This window comes from Anastrepha ludens, chromosome 2, assembly GCF_028408465.1.
Source record: "Anastrepha ludens isolate Willacy chromosome 2, idAnaLude1.1, whole genome shotgun sequence".
In the NCBI taxonomy this organism is placed as follows: Eukaryota; Metazoa; Arthropoda; class Insecta; order Diptera; family Tephritidae; genus Anastrepha; species Anastrepha ludens.
The window spans coordinates 106,621,502-106,638,766 of NC_071498.1; the positions used below are offsets into that span (position 1 = coordinate 106,621,502).

Genomic DNA, 17,265 nt, shown 5'->3' on the forward strand with positions numbered 1-17,265 from the left:
CTTTCCGTAACTATAACACCGCGTTACACACATTCTGTCCAAATATACTTTCTCGGAAAGGGGATAAAAAATAAAAGTACACGTGTATCGGCGATTTTCATGTAAACGTCACAATTTTTTTTTGTATTTTATAACTTTAAACGAGCAATTCTTGTAAGCGTATCTGTATAGCCACACGATCTCAGGATTAGCTTAACGGATTTGAATGAAATTGGGTACACAGATAGTGTATCACATTTCTAGACTTTTTCCCTAGGTGTTGCCACTGACAATGTTTCACAGGGTTACCACCTGTTCGAAATTAAAAAAAAAAATTGCATGAGATATGCCGATGTGGGTATCAAAAGAAAGGTATTTCACTCCGCATTACAATAGAGATATAAAACCAGGATTTTTTTTTTATTAATTTTATTATATATATATATTATATTCGATGCAAGAAATGTTGATAGCATTGTTGGTGCTACGGTTGGTTCTCCATCCCTTAATTCGGGAACATCATCCAAAATCTCCAATGAAGCCGCTGTACGTTCTTCTGGTGAGAACAGAACCGCTGGAATAACCGATTCTACATTAGCGTAGCGAGTTTTGTTGCGGCGAAAGTATTGATACGCTTTAGTTTGAGTAAAAGTTACGCAAAAGTAGACCAGTTCACTGCAGTGCTCCGTACGTGGTAGCCAAATTGTTGGTACAGAGTTCTTTATTGTTGACCTTCCATCAATAAACTTGCATAAATTTCTATAGCAATAGTCGCACACAACTTCCGGAGTATACCACAAGTAAGGAACATAAGCAGTCTGGAATATTTTCTGAAACGAATTAACCACTGTTTTCGTAATATTTTTAAGATTTTTACTTGGTGCGAATAAGCCACAAACGTAACAAAAGTTATTTCGAGTCGGGCACTGCATTTTTCGTAAGATGAAATATACAGAAAGACGTTTTCGCGCAACAGAACTTATAGCAATTGTCAAAGTATACGTCTCCTAGTAGCGCAACTGTCAGATGATCGGAACTTCCGGAACTGTAACAAACACACAAACGACACAGAGTGTGTTGCATGAAACAATAAATTAAAGGTTAATAAGTTGTTTAAAAATTTGGAGTCCCTTCAAGTTATGCCGAAAATTTGGGAAAAAAATTTTTTTTTAGAAAAAAAAATTCAAGAAAATCTGAGAATTGATAAAATTTTTTTTTTTTTAATTTTACATAAAAAAACATTTCCACGAGTCTGAATGCAGAAATTCAGCGCGATTGGATCACGGAAAAAGGGTTAAAAATTGATCCAAAGTTTTTCACACAGGCGGACTACGAGCTCTATATTTTATACATAAAAAAAAAAATTCTGACGTGTACATGAAAATCGCCGATACACGTGTATTATTATTTTTTCTCCCCTTTCCGAAAAAGTATATTTGGTTTATAGGACAGAAAAAAAGTTCATTTTTGTAACGCAGTGTAATTTATCACGGCGTAATACGGGGTACTCGTTCATTTGAGCTGTCTATGATATACGTTATTTCACGGCTTTTAAAAATAAAGCAATCGTTCAACACTAAAATTAATTTGAAGGCCAATATGACGATTAGGTCAAACTAACCTAATCGCGATGATTTGAGGCCTAATCAAAACGCTTTTCACACAAACCATGGGGATTTCATCTTTGGGGATTTTTATTTTGTTGATTTTAATTTTTGGGATCTTGATTTGGGAATTTTATTTCGGGGATCTTAAGCCCAACCCGAAAACATGACCGGGGTTTAGGAAAAGCAAGTTAAACTTTTTCCGTCTAGATAATTAGCAGGCTCATTTCTCATAGTCCGTCAAGAGATTTCCTAACATTACAAAGAAGAAAGATTTGAGTCGATTGAAACAGTAAAAGTGAAAGCGTCCTAAAGGAGTTGGTAGAAAAACACTTTCACAAGGCGAGCATACGTAAAAATATATGAAAAAAAAAATTGTTATGTTAACCGGCCCACTCTCAATAGGCGCACCTTGAGAACTTAAACTCGGATTCCCTTTTAATTTTCTTTAGGTCTACCCGACCTCCGAAGAAATATGAGAAGATCTTGTAGTGCCAAGGAGCCAAGGTGGTCGTTTCTTAACACATCAGTGCCAAAGACCTCAAGCCTGATTTGAGCGAAGACGAGGCAGACGCAAAGGAAGTGGTCCGCCGTCTCATCCTCCTCTTCACTATCTGAGATGCCTATCTTTTCCATGTGCTTCGGCTACAGAAAGTGGCCCGTAATTAGTCCAACAAGCTGTCTGCAGTCCTTTCTGCCTAATGATCGGACATTACAGGTAACATCAACTTAGTCTATCAGCAGCCTATCTCAGCCTGCCAAGCTCACTTGCGGGTTGTAGTAACCCATTTGCTAACCGTAGCTTTGATAGCTGCAGAAGGGAGTGGCAGAATGGGCTCCGGGCCAAAGAAGTTGGCCTCAGAGCCCATCCTAGCTAAGGAGTCAGTGGTCTCGTTACCCACGATACACACTTGTCCCGGAACCCATGTTAGCAACAGGATATTATATCTGCCGACATAGCTCAGCCTGGATTACAGGACTCAACTACCCTTGAAGTGGTTGGATGGCTGTCTAAGGCCATGAGCGCAGCTTGGGTGTTGCTGCAGACACATACAGATCTGCCTCTCCATGGCTTTTCCACAACAAAGTTCATCGCTTTTTGAATTGCATACACCTCCGCTTGAAACACAAATGCATGCATTCCAAGAGCAAAATGCAGTTTTGTTCCGCTGGATTCCACGTAGACCCCAGAACCGGAGCCATGCTCAGTCCTGGAGCCTTTCATGAAAATGCGAGAACAATGTTTGCCGTGATCATTTCCAGAGTTTGACCACAATTGAGCCTCTGGCACCAGACTGTATCTCTTTTCAAGTACGACTCTTGATGGAATGGAATCAAAGGGCATGGAGAGAATCGTTAGATCGAAGTCCATGCCTTCTCTGTTTTCCAATGCCGGACAGGGGCCGTACAAGTTTCCATTGTGTTTCAGTCTGCAGATAGCCTTCAAGGCCTCTCCTTGGATGAAAGCATCAAGTGGTGGTAGACCAACCAGAGCATCTAATGCCGTGCCTGAAGTAGTCGGAAAAGCTCCGCTGCAATAGATGGTCACAGTGCGTTGTTGTCTTGATAAGGTCTTCCTGACTCACACGAGAGAGAGTCTGCTCATCCAGACCACTGATGTATACAAATAAAATGATAATAAAAAACAGAAATAATGATGAAATGCATTGCTATTATAATCTGATACATAATTTCATGGGATTTATTTTTTTTGAAATAGGATATGCGGGATATGTCCGCTGCGCTCACATGTTATATGGTCATCCGATCAGTCCAATTTTTGACTATTTTTTCCAATGATGGCTTGAATATTGTAATAAATCGGTTGTTAACCGGGCTGTAACGCAAGTTGCGCCGTCTTGTTAGAAACAAATGTCGTTGATGTTTACCTGATTAATTTTTGGAAAAAAAAGTGTTCAGCTTGGATAGATAGCGCAGCTCCTTCCTCATTTCGGAAGAAATAAAGACCAATGAAGCCGACAGTGCTCTATGAGCCTCGCGATCCGATTTATTTTTCTGGCGTTAAACGATTCGTGACGACTGGCCAAGCCTTACTGAGCAGAAATGTCACCAGAGTTTGCCTTTCTCAGTTGTCAAACCAAAGTTATCGATATCGATGGTTCTCATCTAAAAAAAAATTTCCTGTTTAACGATTTGTATGAGCTCGCACTGGTCTTCCTCTGAGTTTTAGCTGCTTAGTTGCTTAAAATGTACCAAATAGTTCTTTCTTCAATTCTTTTCTTAAATTTCTATTAATTATCTGCATTGCATACTCCACATTAAGCAAAATATCTCGCCTTTAATTTAATTCACTTCATATTAAAAATTAATATCTTTTCCAGACAAGAACTAATTGAGCAAAAATCACGTTACAACACACAAATTGGCGATGCGCAGAAAAATGTGCAAAATTTGCAGAATAAAGTTGGGGAAATGCAGGCGAAAATTGAGAAACTGGAACAAGAATTGTCGACGAAGGCGTGGAATGTAGAGCGTAAGTGAATTTATCAAAATTAATGACATATACCCGTACACTAGGGTGCTCCAAAAATAAAAGTGGAAGTGCTAAATATTTATTATTGTATAATATCCCCCAAAAATTACTTTAATGTATTTAAACAAAAAGAGACAGTTGATTTTTATTTTGAAATTCAACTTATGCCACCTTTGAAATGAGCGGCTAATATTTTGTGTTTGTTGAAAACCCGTTATTTCGCAAAAATTATACTTTTCTACGCTACGAAACCTTGGTAAATATGAGCACGAAAATTTAAAAAATTCGGCGATATAAAATTTTGAGAAAAATTATCAACTTTTTCCCATTTATGGACTTTATTTGCAGTACTGTAAAATGTAGTTAGCATAATTTTTTTTTATAATTATTAAGATTTCTAAATTTGATAATTTTTTTAAGTGAAAAACTTATTATAATTTTTTATAATTTTAAATCAAGTTCACAAAAAACTTGCGTTTTCTCTTTCAAAATTTACGTATACATAGGTTAGGTTAGGTTGGTATGGTTGCCCAAGGAATGAGCACACTTGGACGAGGAAAAGCGGATTCGTCCTTTGTGATCCGATTATGAAGAAGGTGAGGTGCGAGAGGAAGACCGATGGGATGAGGGGAGAGGGCGGGGAGAGGTGGTGCTGAGATGGGTAGGAGGGTGGATTAGAGTGTGTGGATTACGAACGATGACTGTGCTGCGTTTGCGTCAACCGCTTTGTGCTACTGATGAAATTCATCAGATTTTTAATGTCAAAGCCAAGATGCCTTGATCTTAGCCCCGCCAGAGCAGGGCAGTTAAGTAGTAGGTGCTGAGATGATTCCACCTCATCCTCCATAAGTACACGAGAATATTCATGGGATTTACGGCACCATTTATTATTAATCAAAAAATATAACAAAAAGTGCATTTTTTTCAATATTGAACAATTCTGGGAGATGCCGTACAAAATTCTCACTGCTACCACTTTTTGTGGCTCACCCTAATATATGACACGCACATACCTACACATTTATGTTAATATCTCACAAATTAATATGTATTATTAAATTAATAGGATTACAAAGTGAGCTGAAGGCGGCACAAAAGGACGATGACTTCGTCCGAAAGCGATTGAAGTTGCTTGAAGACGAAAAAATAAGTCTGCGTCACAAATACAGTGAAAACGAGGACGAATTTAGGAGAAAATATGGTAAGTTCAATTTCATTTAAGCAACTTTTAGAGCATTTCCAATTTGATTATCTCCTTGTAGAGGAACTCGAAACGCAATACAATGAGCTGGAGGTGAAGTACAAGGAAACCAAACAGTTGGCCAGTAATCTGCAAACACAACTCGCGACGGCTCAAAGTGAAGCTGAGGAATGGCGCAAAGAGGTCGAAAAGATACGCGGCGAATTGGAAGCACAAATTGCAATACTGAAGAATGCGCTCGAGAACTCGGAGGCGGAACGAAAAATCTGTCAGGATAAATGGCAAAAGGAATTCGAAATACTGAGGACACAGAACAGGGGTTGGTTTGCAGCAAAAGATATTAGGCTTTATTTTTTTTCTAATGCCTATTTTCACTTTGCACTTAGATCGCGAGGAAACGGTGATGACCGATTGCGAATGGAAGCTCCGTCAAATACAGAGACAAGCTAAAGATAAAACTGAAAAAATTATTCATGAGCGCGAGCTGGTTACGGAGCGTGCCGAACAATTGCAGCACGAGTTGGAGGAGCGTAAGCAGGAAGTTGCAAGTTTAAAAGTTTACCAGGCTGAGGTGACGTCACTGCGTGGTGTTGTAACCGAACAGGAGCAAGCTATAAAATCTCTTATGCATCAAATTGACAATATTAAAAGTGAACTGCATACGGCCAAAACGAATTTGGAGGAGCAGATGAAAGCCGTGAAGAAAATCAAAAATCAGTGTGATAAGTGAGTGAAAAAGCAAATGAAATTGCAAATGAAATAATTGCGACTAATGGCAAAAAATTGTTGCTTTTCAGCGCGCTCTGTGATAAGGAACGAGAAGTGGTTTATCGTATCAGCGAGGTGCGCAATCAAGCTGCCGTCTTCTGGGAGGACAAACTTTAGTAATATGGCTTTTTTATTTTTTATAAAAAATTGTATTTTCAATAAATATTCTTCGATTACTTTACAGTACAGAGATGACAAGACTGAAAACTGAACTCGAATCTGTTTACGTGGATGAGCGTCGCGAGGCTCTCGATAAGCTGCAAGCTGAGCATATTGAAGAGCTTCGCGCTCTGACGACACGCTACACCGCCAACGAGGATGAACTCAGAACTGAGGTATTTACATAGCAACTAAAGGAACATGTCTTCGAATAAAATTAAAAAAAAAAAAAATGGAAATAGAATAAACCCTTTTAATGGGACAATAATATATAAAATATTTTACGCTGGAACCCAAGATCGAGGGTATAAAAATATTAAGTTTAGTATTACGCCATTTCAAAGAGATGAATACAAGATTAGGGAGGTAGTAGAAGATTCTTGATGGATGTCTTGTGTAAGCAACAGTGCGTTGAGTGAAGCTACAAATCATGCTGTTTACTGCTTGCCGATCTTAAGGACAAAGTAGGTCTTAAGATGGCTCTATATTTTGCATGAATTGCACCAAAAGAAGAAGTAGAAAAGTTCCGGCGTTCCCACCGCAAGCGATTTCGGGTTACTGGAACGATCCAATTTTGTATCTGTCTAAAGACTGTCACTTCAGCAGTACTTACTTATTATTTAGAGGAAACTTTACTGCTGTTACAATAACAACAATAACACTTCAGTTATTTTGTATTTTTGAGTTAAATATTGTGCTCGCGGAGCAACCCTGCTGCAAGGTGTTATTCCTTACTTACAGTGGTTAGGTTAGGCGATAATGGTGGCTCAAAGAGTGGGCCTACTCGGACGAAGAAATCAAGTTGATCCTTTCGAATACCATTGTAAGAGAAAAGAGGTGAAGATAACCGTTAGGACGAAAGATGAGACAGGAGAAGGTGGGCGAACGAAGGAGGGGTTGAGTTTTTGTGAATTACGAAAGGTGATTGATTTGCTGATTTGAATTAAAGAAGTTCATTAGATCTTTGATATCAAGGTCTGCTATATCTGCAAGCGTAGGAAAGAAGTGGGAGCCAAGGTGCTTAAATTTTTGATCTACGAGCGCATAGCAGTTAAGGCGAAGGTGCTGAGATGATTCTATCTCATCCTCCATACGGCTGATGTAAAAGGGACTCGAAGTAATTCCAAGTCTCACGGCACGCATTTCTTGCGGTTAGTGACTCGTGAGAACACCTACAAAATTTGAACGCTGAAATTTTGTTATCTTCAGAAGATCCCTCGAACACGGCCGATCCACACGTTACCAGAAGGATTTCCCGACCTTACAAGTTTGTGTGCTTGCCCAGCGCTCACTGAGTTGGCGCGAAGTCCATCATTCCAGGAGTAGAGGGAAAGTTGTCATGGGAGTCCCCTTCGCGGGAAAACTATCTCACAGGTCGCTTGTCTGGTCAGCTTGTCCGCTTCGCAGTTTTCCGCAATGTCACTATGGCCAGGTACCCAGATTAACCTTATGCCAAAGAATTCTCTAGTGTCGGACAATGCATGGAGTTTGCAAATCTGTATGGGTCTTTAACTCACAATGCATTGCTGGTCCCCACACATTCAGCATATACGCGTTTAGTGAAGAAACTCTACATAAGACTAACCATCTCTGCACTTGACCCCCATACAAACGCATTCAATACCCCTTTTTTTTCGGTAACCGTCGGTGGGATGTCGTCGAAATGTAAGATAGCTGTTAGATAAACCGACCTAAACAGAGCTTGTTAATCTACTATAACAACAAGAACAGCAGAACTTTAAAGCGATTTCTTGGAATATATGGTTAAGTAAAAAATTCGGTTTATAGATGTCTTTATTATGCAGAAAACTTCACAAAACTTTTTGCTTCAACTGATACTTATCATATGTATATTCTGAGATCTAAAACATTATGAAAATATCACTCTTACCTAGAAATAAGTTTCAAATTTTAATATTTTAATTAGGTTTGGTATATAGAATGCCTGTGGGCACCGCATCTCATGAGGGAATCATTGCTGTGCGGATGCCACGTTCGGTGTCGGTAAATCTGAACACGACTTAACGATTCTTTTGAGTCTTTTTCCACCACAGTCGGTTCTTCGTTCGTCGAAACAGATTTATATCTGGCCAAGGATACGTCCAGATGGAGAGGAGTGTTAAGTGAGTACGTTTGTTGGGGATGTGAAAAGGTGGTTAGGATCGTTCATAAGCCTTCACATGCTGAACATATGTTGGGTATATCGAGGTCGACTCTAGATAGGTTGTAATTTAGTCTGCTATAGGAGCCAGAAAGCAATTGGGTCAAAGTTACGCGGGGTTTTCGGGGTAGCTGAAGTTCTTCATCTGCAATAGGAGGTGGTTAGACTCCGATTACGGCATTCAGAGGACGGGAGTTTAGGAAGGTGGTGTGTGCCGATGAATGCCATTTAGTGTCTGTCTGTATACTGCACCGTCCAGTATTTGTAAATTCGTCCTGGATCTCGTCGGAATAGTTGAAGAGATGACTCCTGACGTGGCTGGCAGGCGGCTCAGGTTCTAGCAAGTGTCTGCAGGGATGAAACCTTCGAAAGCATCCAAGCAGAAACTGCTTGCTGAGCATTTTATTGTGCTCCCTGACGGAGAGCATTGATGCCCCATTGTGTTGATGTTTTAGGAGGGGCATCAGGTAACATCCCATGGCTGTCCTGATTACACTATTTTGACATGTCTGACGCTTTGTCGATTGCGAATCACACGTGCCAGGCGACCAGACAGGCGCAGCACAATCTAGAACCGGCCGGACAATTGCTTGAGAGCCAGCATTTTGTACCGCTTAGTTAAAGTAACTGGATCAGTCTTAGCTAGGTTTACAAAAATGATTTTGACAGTTTATCTTTAGAAAATTTTTTTCAACCAATATTTGTACAAAATTTTTTTAACAAAATTACTAGCGCGTTTCTGATGCAGAAAAAATAAATAAATTCACTCTGCCTTTCTTTCTAATGGGTATCAATTAAATTGAATTTTATAAAAATATAAACTTCAACAAAAACTTTTTTTCGCATTTCCCATTGCAGCTCAACGAATTGCAAGAGCGTTTCGAACGTAAAAGTGACGAGTTCACAGAGATGCGGGATAAATCTGATAATACTTTGCTGCAGATGCGAATGCATTTGGATCGCGCTGATCGTGAATATCAAAATGCGATGTGCCGGGAAGAGGAGCGGAGGGAGACATTGGAAGGTAACTAATACCCCTTTTGAAATCTACTGTCATCGTTACTAACTTAAGTAAGCGGTGAGAAGGCAAGCTTAGTAATGTTAATAATAGGGGTTGGGCATAGTGCAGTAAACACTGAAAGACTGAAGATTTAGCGATAATAAAACCCTTATTTTAATTGCCACCAAAAATTAGGGATAGTGGAATTTAGTGGTAGTGCAAAATGCACAACCCTAGAGAATTCAGAATCTTAAGCTTTTTAGTTTCAACAATTTTGATTTGCAATGTTCGTAATACCAAATTGGTAATTTGCACAGAATTATAAACTACTATGACCCAGTGGCATTTATGATCTTTATATTATTAGGGTGGGCTAATTTATTTCGACATCGTTCGTAGCATAATTGGATGCCACTTAAAGTTATAGGAAAAGAAGTCCATTAGAGTAAAGTTCTGAAGTCATTTTCGAGTCACTCAAATTTTGAAAGAAGCTAAAAATAATTGAGATGAAGTTAACATGGCGATCAATATTATAACGGGTGATTTTTTAGCTATTATATTATCTTTTATGGTTTAAACAGCTGACGCACGTTTCGTGTTTTGTTTCACTGTCAAACATCTTCAGTTTGGTTTATAATTTAACCATGAATCGTCTTACAAACGAACAACGCTTGCAAATCATTGAATTTTATTATAAAAATGCGTGTTCTATTAAGAAAGTTTATCACGCGCTTCTTCCATTTTATGGTCAATTTAATCGACCCACTGAAGCGGCTATTCGAGCTATCGCGACTAAATTTAGAACCAAATTTCCATTATTGAACATCAAACCACCAACACGCTTACGTAGAGTGCGAATTGAAGAAAATATCGCAGCTGTATCGGCCAGTGTTAATGATGACCATCAATTATCGATTCGTCGCCCTTCACAGCATTTTTCGTGAATGGGCTCTTGGAAAGTTGGCCGAAGATCCACTTTTTTATCGAAAAATTGTGTTCAGCGACGAAGCTCATTTTTGGATCAATGGGTACGTAAATAAGCAGAATTGTCGATTTTGGAGTGAAGATCATCCAGAAAAATTGCAAGAGCTACCAATGTATCCAGAAAAGTTCGCAGTTTGGTGCGGTTTATGGGCTGGAGATATCATTGGACCGTACTTTTTCAAAGATGCTGCGAATCGTAACGTAACTGTGAGCGGTGAGCGCTACCGTGAAATGATATCCAACTTTTTTTTGCCCAAAATGCAAGAGCTTGACTTGCGTCACATGTGATTTCAGCAAAACGGAGCCACATGCCACACAGCACGCGTAACAATGAACTTGTTGAGAGGCGAGTTCGGTGAACATTTTATTTCACGTTCGGGACCTGTCAATTGGCCACCCAGATCGTGTAATATAACGCCTTTAGATTGTTTTTTGTGCGGCTATGTTAAAGCTCATGCCTATTCAGACAAGCCTGCTTCAATTAACGCATTGGAAGACAACATTAAAGCATTTATATGTGAGATACCGGCCGAAACATTGGAAAGAGTATGGCCAAAATTGGACTAAGCGGATGGACCATTTGAAGCGCAGTCGCGGTCAACATTTGCATGAAATAATCTTCAAACATTAAATTATATGGACTGTACTATCGATTTATTTTGGAATTTTTTGAATTTTACGTGTGTTTTTTTGAAAAACTTTCCTATAACTCTTAAAAAATCACCCTTTAGCTGGTAAATCTAGTGTTAAAGTCATTCAGAAATTGTATTAATTTTTAACATTTTTTTTCGTATGCGATCCGATGAATTTTCGTTCATACAAAGAAAATAATAGAAAGTTTTTTATTTTAAGTATTTGCTACTATTGGTTTGAAAGTATGATCTTTAACAATTTCTTTGTTGGACATGTTGAGTATTTTCTTTCGTATAAAATCGTTCCAAATGTATGGAAGAAAATGTTCAACGTGGTATGAAAAAAAAAATATATTTTTTTGATATCTATTTTTTATTTAAAGAATAGGAAGGTGGCGCTACAAGGCAATTATAATAGGAAAAAATATGTACTTTTATATTTTTTTATATGTTTGTATGTATATGTATTTTTAACATTAAATAAAAAATAAATATAAGAAAGAAATTTTTTAACATTAAATAAAATATAAATATAAGAAAGACAGTTTTTGTACCTAAACATCCTCCAACACAACTTTTTATTAACAAAAAATAGCATTAATAACACCTGAGTAAATAAATATTTTTACCAAAACCAGTCAAAATGTTTGTTCTTAAAGTGAAATACTCAATGAGGTTCTCAGATCTTATTTACTTTTAAAAAATAACAAAATAAGTTTAATAATATTTATTGTAATATATAAATGGGCTTATAGACATTATAAATTAATCAAACTTTTTGTTGTTTTTTGTACATCATACACAATTTTTACACACATAAATTTTTCTCTGTGTACACTTTCTGCATACATTTTTTTTGCGTATTTTGCAAATAGTTGTGGTCTTATTACTATTGCAATATCCTATTTAACACCATTTACGTACAGGAGGGGTACCAATTGAACTTAGAATATTAGCTTCTTGTGGTTTTACCCCTGAAGTCGAATATTCAGAAGCAAGTTCTTCAGCTAAACGAAACAAAAAGTCTTTCCTTGATATAGTTTCACCCGTCGTGTTTTTATACAATATCCAGGAATGTATCCCAGCTAAATCCAAGATGTTAAAAAAATCTTGAAGTGGCCACCTTCTGGAACCTGACTTGACACTATACTTTCGTGCCATTTGATCAGTGATGTCGACTCCAAATTTAGTTTTGTTATAAAAGGATATACTTTCGGGTAGTCTCTTGTTAGTTTTATCTATTTTTACTTGTTTGTGGTTTGTACTTAGTACAAGTACTTTCTTATTTGGTTTACTCTTGTAAACTGTAAGCGTACATCCTTCTGATTCGTACAGCAACGTTGAGGAACGAGCCATGTCATCTTTCTTCTGTTTGCAATTTTTGGCAATTCCCTCTTGTTTGCACGTATTGTTCCAACTAAAGAAGTGTTTTTGGACAGTAATTTTAGCGCTAGAGGAACACTAGTAAAGAAGTTATCTGTTGTTCTGGTCCTACCTTTCATAGTACATAGGTATGTATATGGTTCTACAAGTTTCATTACAACAAATTCATTTAGCGGGGCAGATGAATCTCGAGCCTCATCTTTTCCTAAATAAGGAAAGCCGCTTACCACATATTTGGTTTCAACATCAGAGGCCAGCCAAAATTGTATGCCAAATTTGTTTGGCATATATTGGGTGAACCTGCATCTGGCCTTTGTTAGAAAGAGCTGCTCATTCACCGTAATATAAGCTCCTGGTTTGAAGCAATTTCGGCTATTTTTCTATAAATTTATCCCAAACAGTTGAAACTAAAGCGAATTTGTCCCTTTGCAAACGTTGGCTCCTCTCATTTTTTTTTTGTCGAAGCGAATGAAACGTAGAATCTCGCCTACTCATAGTGGAAGAAAAAAATTTTGGTCCCCACTTGTTATTCCGTAATTATTCAAGTCTCAAAGTTGTTCCTTCGCACGCCCCACGTGCATACAATATTGCAACGAATGCCTTGAATTTTGCTTGCGTTAGTATCCATTTTTCCTCCAAAACGTGAGAGGTTTCTAATTCTGCACAAGTTCTTATATGTTCTAAGACGTGATGGTCAATTAGTAATAAAAATACGCTACTTAGCTCCCCCTTCATAATATTTCTTTTTGCATATTTACACATTGTATTTCTCAGAATCATGGTTTCCCCGGAATCATATATTTTGTCGCGAAAATAGATTGCAATACTTACCAGTTGTTGTAGCTACCCCAATAACATTTCATCACATAGAAACTTGCACCAGTCATTTTGACTGGTACTTGTATAAGTGTCAATAACAGAAAATATTACTGTGGGCAAAAAGTAAGTGAATTTATTTGTCAAACTTCGCGGGATTAAAATTTCGCTCTAGTTATTTTTTCGTGCGTTGGCAGCACTGTTAGTAACATCTGGGCCAACTTTCATGTGAATGTCATTACCAGTAATATATTTACGCTTATGTTTACCAAACGACCAAGAGTGCACTTTTTGATTCTTACAATGTCTGATTTGATTGAGCAGAGAAGTGCCATCAAATTTTGTTTGCGGAATTAAATTTCGGCTGCGGAAACGTTTAGCATGTTGCAGAAGGCATTTGGTGATTCGACCATGTCGCAGAAAAATGTTTATAAGCAGTACAAAGACTTCAAAGAGGGTCGAGAACGTGTTGATGACTTGGAGCGCTCCGGACGACCATCGACGTCAACAGATGACCAACACGTCAATAAAGTGAAGGAGTTAGTGCTCAAAAATCGTTGGTTGACTGTTAAAGACCTTACTGATATGATCGGAATATCAGTAGGATCTGTGAAAACCAGTTTGAAAGACCATTTGGGCCTACGAAAAGTCAAATCTCGTTTGGTACCGAAAACTCTCAATTTCTTGGAAAAAAGTCGTCGCGTTTATGTGTGTGAAACAATGCTTTCAGACTATCAGGACAAACTCAAATGCATCATTACGGGAGATGAGACTTGGATTTATGCTTACGACCCTGAAACAACCGATCAATCAAGCGAATATCGTGCTAAAAGCGAGGCCAGATCGAAAAGAGCACGTGAGAGAGCACTATGAATTCCTTCTACCTGGCCAAACTGTTAATAAGGAATATTATTTGAGCGTTATGCGTCGTTTACGTGAAGCAATTCGTCTAAAAAGACCAGAATTATGGGCCAACAACTATTGGTTTTTGCATCACGATAATGCACCGTCGCACACTGCACTCGTTCTTCGTGACCATTTCGCCAAAAATTCCACGCATATCGTTCCGCAACCACCGTATTCGCCTGATTTGGCTCCGTGTGACTTCTGGCTATTCCCAAAACTCAAGAGACCACTCCGGGGAATGCGTTTCGAGTCGATTGAGGAGATAAAAGCTGAATCGAAGAAGGTGCTGATGGCTATACCGGAAATGGACTATTTGGCATGTTTCGGGGATTGGAAAAATCGTTGGCATAAGTGTATTTCATCGAGAGGGGATTATTTTGAAGGGGATGAAATTGATTTACAAGAATAAATAAAGATTTTTCATTTTACAACCAAATTCACCTTACTTTTTGCCCACAGTAGTATATAAAATAATATAAAGTTCCTAGAACTGATTCTTTAGCTATAGCTGCAAAAGTCATGATATCATTACAGGAATGAGATATTATATGCAGTAGGGGTTTTAAATGGTAAATCTAGTGTTAAACATTCAATTCATTACACTAGAATAGAATACGCTATAAAATTGCATTATTAGAATGTTCTAAAAATTTTGATTAAAAAAAATTATGTTAAATTATGTTCAATTTCTTTTGTAACTTTTTACAATTTGTTAATTTTTTGCAAGTTTTGTACAAAGTTTAAAACTTTGATTGATAAAGTTTTTGTTATACTATATAAACTATATTTTTATAAAATATTTACAAAAAAAATTTAGCATGAAAAATATTGCAAATATTTTAAAAATATTACGTGACTTATGTGGGCCCAAGTGTAGCTTCTCTTAAAATTTGGTGGACTCCAAATGGACTTTGGAGCTAAGCTCTGATAAAATTTTTTGTTTTTAATTTTATGTAGAGACCGAATCTGCTAGGAACGATGCCACAAACAAAACAAAACTTCCATACAAATTGACCCGCCCTAATGCTTATGTATGATATACAATTGCGAGATATGTTGCCTGCTCATTTGACCTTATCTATGAATATTCCTAATATAAAATATGAATATGAATATGTTCTTCATTTTGCAGCAAATTTACGCAAGGAGTTTCAGGCTGAACGGGAGGAAATGGAGGAGAAATTCCGCGAACGTTTGAGCCAGGTGAAGGAGGAGTTCGCCAAGGAGTTACAGCTTGCAACACAAGAGATGCGGCAAGAAAAACAAAAAGAATTGGGTAATTGTCACTGCAAAGTTACAAGATGCTGCGCAGATAGTATTTGTGTTAGGGTGTCCCTTAAAAATATTCTTTTTTTACATTTCATCATGAATGGGTTTCATTTTATTCTCATCTTTCCTATTAATTATGCTTTAGAAATATTTGCTTCGACACTTGAAGCATATAAATACTGACACAAACAGTTTAATATAATTTTGTGCAAATTTAAAAAAAGTTCAACAATCTTTTCCAATTCAAAAAATGTAATACTCGTTTTATATAGAAAATGCACAAGCCTGTGGTAAACAAATATTGTTAAAAATGAGCGCGATATTAAAGCCCCTTCAAACTTGCACTTTTTTATATTCATACTTGAAATTTTTCTAAATATTGTGATTAAAATTTTAAAACTAAATTGATAAGAATTTTTTCCAATCCTTACAGACTATGATACAAAAGTTGCTTAGATTAAGCTACAAATATATTATATGTATTTAAAAACTATACTAGCTACTAACTAACTATAATATAGAATTCAAAAGATTTAAAAGTGCTGTTCTTGAAAGCGAGAAATCAAGAAGAACATCATTATGAACGGCATTTAATTCCCGTAAAGCACGAGTAATGGGAGCATTGCTGGCATACGTAGTTTTAAAGTTTCCCCCATAATAAGGGTAGAAGTTCCTAAGAGATCGCTGGGGAACATTAAATCGAATCCTTTCCAACAAGTAGGGACAATCAATTACTCCAGTAATAATATTATGAGTAAAAGACAGACACAGTATAGTCCTACGAATCTCTAAGGACTTGAGACTTATAAGCATGAGACGAGCAGAATATGATGGCATGGGATCAATAAAATTCAGGGATCGAAGGGCATATTTGAGAAATATTTTTTACACACGTTCGATTCTATTAATAGCTTGCTGACTACAAGGTCTCCAAATAAAAGCAGCATATTCTAAATGGGATCTAACAAAAGATGTATACAGTAACTTAATGGTATAGGGATCAGAGAACTTAGTGGCGTTTCGTCTGATGAAGCCCAACATCGAAAAAGATTTAGAAGTAATATAATTTATATGGTTATTAAAAGAGAATTTGTTATCGAAGATGACGCCAAGATCCTTAAACTCACTAACACACTGCAGGATACATGCCGAGATCCTGTACTTAGTGCACAAAATATTAGATGTTTTAGAGTAAGATATTTGGAAGCACTTAGATAAGTTCAGCGAAAGTCGTGAATTCTGGCACCAGAAATAAAGCCTATTCATATCGGCTTGAAGTCTAATGGCATCCTCTTGCGTCTTGATCGCTGAGAAGATCTTAAGGTCATCAGCATAAAGCAAAAATTTAGCAAATGTGAAACAACTTTTGATGTCATTAATAAATAACACAAATAAAAGCGGTCCCAAGATACTTCCTTGCGGAACACCTGAGATGGCAGCAAAGGAGGTAGATGAAATACCATCGATTGTTACAACACAGCGTCTATTGCTCAAATAAGAGTTTATCCATTGCAGAAATGTAGAATGAAAGCCAAGACTAGCTAATTTTTTAACTAAGATTCTATGAGAAACTTTGTCGAAGGCTTTCGAAAAGTCAGTGTAAATACAGTCGACCTGGAAGCCAGCGGAGAAAGAATCAATGCAGTATTCACTTTTACTTATTTTTTTTTTGTTAATTTGCAAAAGGTTTGAAATTTAGACTTATACAGTTTTTGTAGCAGAATTATCAATATTTTCACTGCTGAAGTTAGATAGGTTAGGTGAGGTTTGGCAGCCGCATCGCACATAAAGACACTTAGACCACGAAATGGGTCCGTTGTGAGCCGCAGGGGCTGGGCTACATATCACTTTCCATATTGAATCATCCTGAGCTTTTGACAAAGCATAAAAGTTTGTTGATACCTAAAGT

General features: G+C 37.3%; 1 protein-coding gene across 3 annotated transcripts in view; it reads left to right on the forward strand.

Moving 5' to 3' along the window:
- Window positions 1–17,265, forward strand: part of LOC128855041 (uncharacterized) — an 87,772-nt gene that overhangs the window by 55,846 nt on the left and 14,661 nt on the right. For all 3 annotated transcript variants that reach the window (XM_054089624.1, XM_054089625.1, XM_054089626.1), the window contains exons 4-11: window positions 3,926–4,077; window positions 5,144–5,278; window positions 5,340–5,597; window positions 5,665–6,004; window positions 6,076–6,162; window positions 6,231–6,381; window positions 9,225–9,390; window positions 15,220–15,363. In XM_054089624.1, the coding sequence (XP_053945599.1) occupies window positions 3,926–4,077; window positions 5,144–5,278; window positions 5,340–5,597; window positions 5,665–6,004; window positions 6,076–6,162; window positions 6,231–6,381; window positions 9,225–9,390; window positions 15,220–15,363 (1,433 nt within the window). The remainder of the gene's footprint in view (window positions 1–3,925; window positions 4,078–5,143; window positions 5,279–5,339; window positions 5,598–5,664; window positions 6,005–6,075; window positions 6,163–6,230; window positions 6,382–9,224; window positions 9,391–15,219; window positions 15,364–17,265) is intronic.